The sequence below is a fragment of the Medicago truncatula genome, chromosome 2, assembly GCF_003473485.1.
Source record: "Medicago truncatula cultivar Jemalong A17 chromosome 2, MtrunA17r5.0-ANR, whole genome shotgun sequence".
In the NCBI taxonomy this organism is placed as follows: Eukaryota; Viridiplantae; Streptophyta; class Magnoliopsida; order Fabales; family Fabaceae; genus Medicago; species Medicago truncatula.
In genome coordinates this window covers 23,736,370-23,748,330 of record NC_053043.1, presented here as the reverse complement: position 1 = coordinate 23,748,330, position 11,961 = coordinate 23,736,370, and the positions used below count along the sequence as shown (strand labels likewise).

The window sequence follows — 11,961 nt, the reverse complement described above, 5'->3', positions numbered from 1 at the left end:
AGCCTTTGAATTATGAAAAGTTGTAGAATTGGATGGTTCATTTTTTATTTTTTATTTTATTTCAAATAATTCAGTAATGGTGAAGTGCTTGTCATCAATTGTACTCAATGGTTTCCACCACAATGCTAACTGAACAACTTATAAAAGAGAAATGTAAACAAGAAAGAAGCTGAATCTACCTGCTATTGTCGATCAAATAGTAAGGACCATGGACGAACCCTTTAAAAAGAGGTCATAAAATATATCGTTATATAATAATGAAGGTTGTACTAATTCAATTATAAATCCCTCTACCTTTAATCATTTTCTAAATACTAAGTAGTAAGTACATAAAATTTTCATTACATATGTAGGAGATTAGAGTCGAATCTTAGGCCAAGGCTACGGTAGGTGACATCCTTAGGTCTCCTACCGTAGGAGACTTCTTCTTTTCTTTTTTTTTTTTTTGTAAAATGAGATTTTTTTTTAAAAAAAATAGATATTAATCATTGAATATAGGATGAAGCTTTTGAATAACTGAGATTTCAGGTAATGTGATTCACTAGAATTCTATTTTTTAAACATATAGAATGATTTAAAAAATTCAATTGATTTTAAAATCACATTTAATAAAGGGTGTTTTTGGCATTGTTGGAAAAATTATATGACCCAACATGTCAATTTTTTTTTCTTCTAAGGACTAAAAACAATATTCGGTATATTCATTGGGACTAAAAACTTATTTAACCTTCCTCTCTATTGACCATTCAACTAATAATATTTGGATTGTGTGGAACGAACACAATGGTATACTTATTGTTATTAGAAAAAGTATTGTTTACAAATTTAGAAAATACCATTCCACAGTTATTAGAAAAAGTAAAGTATTTATTGTTATTGTGGCTTAAAGTTAATAAGGTCAATTTTGTTTATGGCTCGTGGTTGAACCCGTTTAGGTGCTTGGGTATCGATTAACCTTTTTGTGTATTCTTGGATTGACAGCTTGTAATTATATGTGGTTTCATTTATACACTTTGTGCTAAGGAGATTACCCTGTTATTGCTAATATAATTTATTGTTAAAAAACCTAATAATATTCAATCATTTAAAAAAAACTCACATTCAATCTACAGTAAAAACGTTAATATATTTTCAACTACCACTCATTATATAAAGTCATTATATTAATGTTTTATTGTTGAACGAATTGGAAAATATTGTCTATATACTCTAGGTGGAAAAATATTATTTTATTTAAGAAGGAAATCACAAAATTGACTCTAGAATTATTTAAGAGTTGTGTTATTTGAACATCCATTTATATGACAACTTTCGAGACAACCAAAATTTTATAAAGAAAATGAGGTATTGACACAAAAACAATAGAGAGAAAATAAAAAATTAATGTAAACATGAGAGAGAAAATTGTCACAATAATTATCAAAAAATAGTTGTTTAAATATTATTTCTCATTACTTAAATACAACTAACATGCATGTAACTCCCTAAAAAAAATAGTGATATTTGAACATCCATTTGAGACAAACAACTTCTTTTCTCTCTCTTTTCATTAGTAAAAATAATGGAGAGAGAAAAAGAAAGAGTGAAAATAAGAGTATAACGTGAGTATGAGAGAGAAGGTTGTCAAAAAGTTATCATAAAGTGGTTGTACAAATACACCATCTGGTCACTATTATAAGCAAAAATCAACGTTTTAGATACATTCATTAAATGATGTATGTAGTCTGTATTATAAACCGCATACATCATTTAATGAATGAATCTAAAATGTAGATTTTTGCTTATAATAGTGACCGGAGGATGCATCATTTCTAAAAAAAATAAAAAATACAACACTAGTATCTATTTTGCCAACCACCAACAAACACATGTCAATTTAGTTGTAAAAAAAAATAAAAAAAAAACTCTTTTATATGATCTCCTACGGTAGGGGACATATTGCCCTCTCCTACCGTAAACGTTGCCCGAATCTTAACTTCATCACTTTCTCATCTAAGAGGTAAAATTTTCACCATTAGACTGACTACTTAATCGGAAAAAATAAATATAAAACATCATATTTTAAAAGGAAACATCCTCCTATATATTTATTTATACTATTAAAGGATGTGGGGTTTGTTCATAAAATTGTGTATTAAGTAAAAAACTTGCAATATTTGTCTTTTACGATCTTATTATACCGTTAGCCTAATATACACAACAAAAACAAAACTAGCTTCCTCTGTAATATAACCAAGTACATATCATTTCTTAGCAATGGTTGGTATAAACATAAATTTCGATTTAACATTCATATTCCACAACACGAGTTTCATGTTTTTCACTATAATTAAGTTCTTGCCCTATCAAATGTCCCACCATATACTGTTGCATAGAATGAAAATTTTGGATAGATTTTTTCTTTTCCATCTTTGTTTCCTTGTTCAAAACAGGGGCCGAATCATATGAAACTCTGGTTACTTGTTTCACCTGCGCCACTACTATTTAATAGTAAAAAACAAAATCAGATTAAGCATCAAGTAAAATAAACGAAGAATGTTGTTCACACTTCACTCGATATTAGAAAACACTAGTAATTTATTCATATAACTTTGTCGGTAGTTAACTGCCGATGAATTTTAAACAGCGGCAGTTAACCGCCGATAGACCTTTACGTCTTTTTCTGATGTGTTTCAGCCTTGTTTGAAGTGTAAACAACAATTTTCAAAATAAAGACATTGTGAAACAAGAAAAAAGAGTCCATTAGGGAAATAATAAAACTGACCTCTTGCGTTTGGTTTTGGAGCCAGTGGAAGACGAAGGATTAGTATGCCAATTCCTTTTTCTTTGATTAATGAACCAGTTATTTATTTGCTTTAATTGAAGTCCTGTTTCCTGGACCAACCTAGCCTTGTCTTCTTCCTAGAAGTACATTCACGAGTCTAATATGATCAGCATTCATGGAAGAGGCAAATAATTGGAACATAACATTAATACGTTATTAATTCACCAGTCATGGTTGTCTCCTTGGTCGTTACTAGTACGGACAAATAATCAAGTTCTACTTCTACTATATGCTTATGACTTGACACATTGGGAGACACATATTATTTGAGAGAAAATTACGAGGGTGCAAGACTTTTTTAATTATTAATCATTACTACATCTTTCGGTCACTATTATAAATAAAATTTTACTTTTAAGTTCGTTCAATAAATAATATATGTGGTCTACTTAATAGATTATATACATAATTTATTAAATAAACTTAAAAAGTAGATTTTTCTTATAATAATAACCAGAAGTGTACATCCTCTTTGGATCACACAAGTATATTTTGAAAACAAATTTTGTTTTTATCAAATTATAAATCATTTTATTATATCAATAAAATATTAATGTTTTTTTTTTCACATGTTATTAATGTTCATGAAGCATAATTTTTTAAACAAAATCACTTACATCCCCTCAAGTTAACACTGTTTAAGTACGGTTAGTGACATTGTACACTTTTCCTCTTAAGTTCTGATAGTTGTGCCCTAGCTTTTTGCATTTTTTCCAAAAACTCCTTGAATGAGATTATTTAATTTACCTTTATTTGAATTTTCTAGGTCACTTTCTTGATTAAGTTATTTTCTTGACATTGAAAATTAATTAGTGAAGGTTTGTGTCCCATTAGAAAATAGAGGGGGTGTGAGTGACATTTTAACAAACTTTAAGGGAGATAAGTGTAATTTATTCTAATTTTTTTTATATAAAATCAAGGGTTAATTAAGTAAATGATCCCTATAAATATTCAGAATTTTGTTTTAGTCCTTTTAAAATAAAATTACATTTTTTAGTCCCTATTAAAATTTTCATCAGCATTTTTAGTCCCTATAAAATTTTTCCATCAACATTTTTGGTCCCTAAATGCTTAAGGAAAATATCACAGAAACTAAAAAATATGATTTTATTTTGTAGGAACTAAAAACTTAATTAAACCTAAAATCAATTACATTTCCTGATACACATGAAAGTTGCCAAATGATGTATAATTAAAAACAAATGAGTATTTGTTCAAATGAGTTTCGACATATACTTCCTCGGATCTCATTCAACAAAAGCAAACTACCTCACACCCTTTGAAAAAAATAGTTCACTTCATTTAATTTTCTTTCAAATACCCTCATGGGAACTTGTTCTATTAATATTAAAAGTATTATTGAAAAACAAATTTAAATTTAAGAATGATCGCACTAAATATGATAGGGTTAGTTGATTTTTTTCTTATATTTGAGATCACAAAATAAGACTTTTTTATTGTTAGAAGGAAGTATAAAATTAGTTTTTTTATGAATTATTTAAAACTTTGGGACATTGTTATTATTGTTGAAGATTCTATACATATATTATATATCTTGTACTAGTATTTTTTTTTTTTTGAGGGATTGTACTAGTTTATTAATACTCCTATATTTCTTTCTATCTTTGATATACTATTTGTTAAGATTTAAAAACATGTTAACCTAAATAGATCAATAATGGATAAGGGTATTGGGGGAAAAGATATTACTACTTCACTCTTTTTAAAAGCAATCCATAATATTAATAATTAAATTAAATAATTAATATTAGATTAGTTTCAAATTATACTAATTTTAAGGTATATGTTTTATTCTTAAGAGTAAAAAATATCATATAATTCTAATTTAATTTCAATTTAACACGTAATAAATAAAAATGTTTTACCTAATATTACTAATAATAGTTGACATAGGAGAAAAACCAAATTTTATTAATTTTTTTTTTATAGATATACGAAATGACAATCGTCACGGATATTGATCTTAAAACTTACAGTAGGATAAGGCCATTTAGAGTGTGATTGCCACCAAGCTTTCAAAAGGGAGGTGGTGTCACCCGGGAGCTTTCCCGCTCTTCTCTTCCGTAGAATTTCTTCTCTTATGTCCACAATCTTACTCTTGTAACCCTGCATATTGAAAAAACATTAAATTATTAATTAACTATGCAAATCAATTCAATTTGGAACAATAATTATGTGATTGATTCTTTCATCTTTGCAAAGACACATGCATGTATTGTCACATATATATATAGTATAAAAATATACACCATGGTTGCATTGCATTGCATTGGATATATATGAGAATGAGAAAGTTATAATGTGCTATACCTGTTTTAGCTCGTGCTTCAACTCCTGTCTCACACGTTCCATTAAAGATCTTTCACTTTCAGTAGGAACAAGAGGACCAAAGCTGAGACTATCACCACCATCAAGGCTTCCTTCATATAAGTTTGCATTGCTCTCTGCTTGGTCATCTTCATCGTCCGACATTGTTGCACCACTCCCTTCACCAGGAGATACACCTGTTCATGCATGCATCATGTATTGCAAATGGTACGTGGATGATTGGAAATTTGAAACAAAGATATCATTACTCATAGATGAAACTTACCGGTCAAGCTTTGTAGAGACTGCTCCAGCTCCCAACAAGCCATAACAGCTTCCATGGCATGAACACGGACATGTTGTTGCAATTGTTCTTTAAAAGCACAGAGCAGGAGAACATAATGCGTCTACAACAAAAATATATATCAGACCAAAATATAATTTAATTAAGGAGCGTAATATAATTGTTAGTGGTGTTCGGGGTTCGAACCCCAGACCTTACATATATTATGCATTGTTCTTACCAACTGAGCTAATTTCATGAGAACAAAGAAGTACTTGTTTGAGTTGTCATCGGACATTATGAGTTAAATCAACTTTGCTATTTCTTTTTAATTGTCTACTTTTTAGTAGAACTTTGTTAACTTTCATATGCTATTTGGAGGGATTGTGATTCCCTTCCCTTTATTACAACTGTAAGTAAAAGAGAGGAGTATATAGATGATATCTTGTACAAAATGAAAATACTAAAAACACAACAATCTAGTGCAAATACAAGGAAATGCAGGAAACTTGAATGTAGAGAATCCTATTCCATATTAGAGATGTGTTATTTTCAATTAACAACATTAACAATTTATTGTTGAAAGAAATTGGTGCAAGTAAAATTTAAAATTAGAGGAATACTAATTTTTCGTGTTAAAAAAAAAAGTCTACTAATCTTGATAAGAACAAAATTTGTTGATTTTCTTTAGTTATGTAAAAAACTTAATCTTAAAATTTAGATTGAAAGGACCGACTCAACTCCTACAAAACTAGTATGTAAGATGAAATACTATCCCAATTATAAACTCAGCCAATACGTTGGACTCTACACTTGAAAAATAAATCAAATTATCATATAACGATTGAATGAATTAACTTATATGATTAGACATTAATAGTGTGAATTGTGAATCAGAAGGACGGAATTAGCCCACTTAGATTACAACATTAAAGAATCATAGGAATAGATATGTAATAGATTGAAGTACTACCCCACACTCCATGTCGGATAGCACTTCTGTATCATAATGGTATATATCATTGTCCAATTAGAATGTATCACGTGGCACATCCTTTAAAAAAGTATATCAAATAAAGTATTTAAAAGTAACATTGATAGGTGGCACACAATAATTGATCAATCGTATAAACTATTGGTTGTAAAAATGGTTAACGGAATCAATAATAAGAAGCTAGATGATGACGTATCCATCAATGCAAAATATCATTAAGAAATCAAAATGAAAACAATTTACTCGCAAGTCACAGACACAGTTTTATTCATCTACGAAGATCTAAAGGTTGAACCAAAATCTAGTTAATGTCACAATATGTGGTTGCCGAACACCAAATATTTTTATAGATTATTTTCTGTTTCTTAATTACTAAAGTCGTTAATCAACGTTGAAAATGAATCAATTAATGTATTAATAATTAAATTTACCAACTACCATCAATAATTTGTGGGTATACTAATCAAACCAGTAACGTATACGAAGGGGAAAGGTTGATAAAATTAAAGAACTTATAAACCATTAAATTAAGATTAAGGTCGGCAAAAAGAGTAAAAAATTGATCATTGAAACAAATGAGGAATAAATATTTATCACAACTTTAATCAAAATGTTCAAAGAAAAAGTAAAGGGAAAACCTCACAGCTGCAGTATCCTAAGTCAGGACAAATTAATTACACTCATTTACTCATTTATCAGAGAAAAAAAATAAAATCAGATTCATTTACTCACAATTCGTACTACTACAGTCCAACATTTTTTACATTTTTTTAAAATAAAATAAAAAGAATGTAACTTTTTTCCATTATCCTCTCTCTTTTTCTTTGTACTATTAATTAAATTCTGCAGCAAGCACTTACACCCTAATCGGCAATGCTCCTCGTTAACTAGTTTTTAAAGTCCAATCAACAAACTCCGGAAATTCAGGAAAGAACAAAGTTTCACAACATTCTCTCAAAAAAAAAAAAAACAAAGTTTCACAACATAAGAGTAAAATAAAAATAAAAAATAAGGAAACAGAAGCACCCAAATCTAGACAAGATTTTGAATAAAAATTGTATAACTCAAGCATATACCAAATAATTAATTAAAATCACAAAGAAGTTTAATTATTAATTAATAGAATAGTAAAGAAATACTATTGCAATATTAGGTTAAAACGCGACAACAACAAAGAAATAAAGAGAGACATAAATCAAATCATTCAAATCCATCATTGAAAAGTTGATTAAAGTAGTTGTAGTGGGGTAATAGAGAAGAATAGAATAAATTTGCATGGATAAGAAGATACATAATTAATATATGATTGATATTAAATAATAAAATTAGGTTTGGGTTGTTGTAACTAACCATGAATTGATCAAGCTCCTTTTCATCCACAACACCATTAGCATTAGCAAGTGAAGAGTACTTATCCACCACGCGCTGCGACTGCTGAAGCTGTGCGTCGATCCGCGGAAGCTGATCGACGGGCGTAGCAATTCGCAGACACGAAACATGAGCAGATAGAAGCTGATCGTAAAGAGGGTGTCCTAATATGTCTGCTTTATATTGTGATAACTCCTCTGATGATTCTGTGTTGCTTTCGGCCCGGTTTCGATCCCGGGTGATACCTCTTACGTCCTCGTTTTGTGATGTATCTGGCTGTAAGTGGAGGAAATTCTGCTGCCGTAGGTTTACAGCGTTGTTGAGCCAATTTGGCGCTGATCCGGCACCGGCTCCGGTGAATGGTAGTAGTCTTTGCATATCTCTGCTTTGATTTAACTGTTGCTCTTCATTGAATGGTTGAAAATTGATTTCATGAGAGAGATGGTCGTGATGAAAAGCCATTTGCTTAATAAATTAATCACTTTTTTTTTTTATGTTTAGGGTTTTTTTTTCTTGTGTGTTTCACATCTGCTACATTGAGGGTTGAGAATTTTGGTGGGAAAATTGTTGGGTGAGGGAGAGGAGTTAGAGCTAGGTAGGAGAAGTGGTGGAAGGAAGAAGAGGTTTGGAAAAGCACTTTCTTTTATGGGAGAAGACTTTTTGAAAGATGATGACACGAAAATCAAGGGATATTAGATTGAGAACGGATCCAAGGGTTGGGATTGGTGATAATAACGTGCAAGGGTTTGTGGTATTACTTCTTCCATCTTATATTACATTACTTACTTGATTCTGACACATATTTTTTATCTTTAATATCTTTAATTATTTATTTAAAAAAATTATGAAAAATTTAATATTTTAAAATATTCGTCGAAAAAAATCCAATATCTTATATGATATTATTTATCTTTGTATATTAGTATAAAAATACGATCAAAACATGTCAGATTAAAAGTATATATTGTTAAACCGATCATCTGATAAGGGACGGAGGGAGTATTTTTTTATGTCATAATAATAAGACAAAGATTGATCAATGATGTGGTAGGAGGCAACTGATGATAATGATATTATTGTTAATTGAATATTTAATTTACCCAATCAAACATTGCTATGTGCATATGGAAAAATGTTTTGTTTTGTGTCCATTTGTAATTGTAATGTAACGATGTACATCCGTCGGTCATTAATATAAGCAAAAATTTACCTTTTAGATACATTTAATTAATGATGTATGTGATACATAATAAAGACCATAAACAACATTAATTGAATGTATATAAAGAGTGAATTTTTGCTTATACTAATGACCGAAGGGTGTATAAGTAATTGAATTTTAGTTTAATTATCAAGATATGGTTTCGAAAGTGGACACAGTCTGCCGACGTGTTGTTTTTGTTTTTTATTGAGATATTATTTTAAATTTGGATAAAGAAATCATGTTTTGCTTTTGATGGGAAATATTGAAAGATGAGGAGGACTTTTTGATTTAGCATGAATCAGTCCTAATCTGACTACTACCCATGTTTTCACGCTGCTAATTTTTAATTAATAAAATCAAAAGGTAGTATTAGGAGTAGTAGGTCATATTTTAGGGTTTAAAATAGGGTGGCAATATAGGTGATTGTAATTTTTATGTAGATGGTAGGTACTGCCACTTGTTGATTATTAATTACTATTTCCTCCTTCTTTTTATAGGACTTCAATTTTTTGTATTTTGCATGAGTAAGATTTGATTTTATTTTGTGTATTGTTAGTGTAAAATACTACCAATATGCACATAGTAAAAGAATGTTATTTATAATCAGTGGCTGATCTTGAGTTATTTTATTAGGGTGTCAACATTTTATGAAATAAATCTTAAGCTGTTTTAAAAAATTGTTAAAATTGTTCTTTAACAAAAAATATATTAAAGTTGTTAACTAGTCTGGTGGTTTATTTTGCTTGAATTCAGCATGGGGGTGCAAATTTGAATCCCCTCAAGAACATTTGTTTGAACAAAATATCTAAATATAACTTAAATATGAAAAGGAGATGGTTGAAGAGTTTTTTTTTATCCGCCTGTAAGAAAAATTAGTGTATTTATTATGCTTAATATAATATATATAGAAAATTTGGAGGATATCATGGTTCTCATGAATTTGAAGAAAGATATGTCACCGCATATATTTCGTAAACATAATTGCTTAACTTATATATTTTTAAACATGATTTAACTTTGGACATAAGCTAAAGAGTTTTTTATATGATTTTTATCATCTTTAATTATATTTTTAAAAGAAAATATGTAAAACTTAACCATTTTTAATATTAATATTCATTCTCTTCAATAGTATTATATTATGGTTGAAAAGTGTTGATAACACACACATCACACAGTAGTAACTGGCTCTCACATACAATACATATTCTCTGCGTGGGCCAATAAACTCAAAACGACTTAAGAGGAGAGAGTGGCAGTGGTCTGGGCTGGCAACTACCCAACCGGAAAGCGACTAGAGCACCCAAGTCTGACACGTGTCTTAACGAGGTTTCATGGACCACAACATAGTACTGCACATAACATAATTTACTAGTGTGGGCCAAACATAATTGAATCATGTTCGTACATTTGTAAAAAGCTGAGAAAGTTGTCACTGCTTGAAACACCACTGTCAACTAGACTGTGCTGCTGATCTAACGTTTTAGATTAGGGTAAGAGATGCCGCCGGCAGTGGTACTGTTTGGCTTCGCTAGACAAACAAACATGTATAGCCTTTAATCTACTTTGTTTTACTACTTTTTCCTGTTCATTCTTTTTAAATATTTTTCTGTTTATTTCTTTAATTTTTAAAATTTGATTTTTTTTGTTCCAAAGTGATATGGTTTAGGGTTTCGACATGATTCAGACAAGAGATCATTCATTTTGTTCAAACAAACAATGGATTGTTTTTGACATGAACCTCCTTCTTCGACCTTGAGGCAATGAGTGCAGGGGCGGATGCTTTGATAAGGGAGGGATTTTTTTAGTGAGTAGGTATATATTTATATTTGGCTACTTCTAATAATATATATTTAACTATCCCAAATTTTATTTTAAATGATTTTTTTTTTTCCATCCTTATTTAGTTCATGTCGAACTTCGAATTATTTGATCCCGTCATATAGGAACTTCGAATTACATTAATTATGTTTGTAGGTTAGCAGAGACGTTCTATTCTTATGATTTTACTGAGCAAGAAAGAGCTCATTTGAGGTTGCAAGTAAGTCATTACATTGCTAATATATCTCAGTCTTTTCAAAATTTAACAACACTCTTTGGTGCAAAAAATTAGTATAATCGGGGAAATCAAAGCATTATCATTTAATTGATATATTGATTCGTCTTGTTTTGACACTCCTAATCTCCACAACAAGAGAGAGAGCTTTCTCATCAATGAAGAATCTTGAGACAAAATAAAGAAACAAAATGAGTGATGATTTTCTTGCAAGTAGCTTGGTTATTTACATTGAAAAGGACATTGCAAGTCGGTTTACCTGAGATGCAATTATGGATGAATTTGAGTCTTTGAAGGGTGGTCGAGTTCAATTTTTATAAATAGCTACTATATTAGTTTTTATTTCTTTTGTGGTAGTTTTTTTGTACAATCTGTTATTCTACTGTGGTTTTTTTGCTAGAATCTGTTATTGTCTTATTTTTGGTTTAATCCGTTTTTGTTGAATCAAGTGTATATTTTATGAAGAACATTTTATATAAGTAATAATTATTGTGAGTTTTTTTCGCCTGCTTGGTTAGATTAGTTATAAAAAAAATATATGTGGTCACCTCATGAAAATAGTGTTAGCTTTGCCGCTGAATGAGTGTATATGCAGAAGACGTCTCGAGACTTAAATTAATATACGATCTTGGTAGGTGGCTAACATGTGAGGCTTATACAGCCTTAAGATGTGTGATTGAACTTGAACATCAACCCTAAGTTTGTTTTGAATCGGAAAATATTATTAAACGTCATCCCCACAAGACGCAGGGTATGGACGAAACAAGATATAAATGGTACACCATAACCACCTAAAAACACCCTCGAAAATAAACTAACCAAAACACGTCACCACCTAAAAACACCCTCGAAAATAAACTAACCAAAACACGTCACCACCTAAAACAGACTTAAAAAAATCAAG

At 29.9% G+C, this 11,961-nt stretch overlaps 1 protein-coding gene across 1 annotated transcript; it reads right to left on the bottom strand.

The window, feature by feature from the left end:
• Positions 1-2,144: 2,144 nt before the first annotated feature.
• LOC25488391 (homeobox protein knotted-1-like 4) lies at positions 2,145-8,513 on the bottom strand. Its single transcript, XM_013608608.3, has 6 exons — positions 7,780-8,513; positions 5,439-5,559; positions 5,156-5,349; positions 4,820-4,951; positions 2,765-2,901; positions 2,145-2,480 (listed from the first exon to the last, which is right to left on the bottom strand). The coding sequence occupies exons 1-6, from the start codon at positions 8,257-8,259 to the stop codon at positions 2,441-2,443; spliced, it is 1,104 nt and encodes a 367-aa protein (XP_013464062.1). The 5' UTR covers positions 8,260-8,513; the 3' UTR covers positions 2,145-2,440.
• Between the last annotated feature and the right edge of the window lie 3,448 nt (positions 8,514-11,961).

What these genes read in the sequence shown, in the direction of transcription:
- LOC25488391 (XM_013608608.3), bottom strand. Translation starts at nt 8,259, where the DNA reads ATGGCTTTTCATCACGACCATCTCTCTCATGAAATCAATTTTCAACCA. An exon ending in CTAAATGGCCTTATCCTACT is followed by an intron (nt 2,902 to 4,819) that starts GTAAGTTTTAAG and finishes ATGTACTTCTAG; the next exon opens with GAAGAAGACAAGGCTAGGTT. An exon ending in TCCAAAACCAAACGCAAGAG is followed by an intron (nt 2,481 to 2,764) that starts GTCAGTTTTATT and finishes ACTATTAAATAG; the next exon opens with TAGTGGCGCAGGTGAAACAA.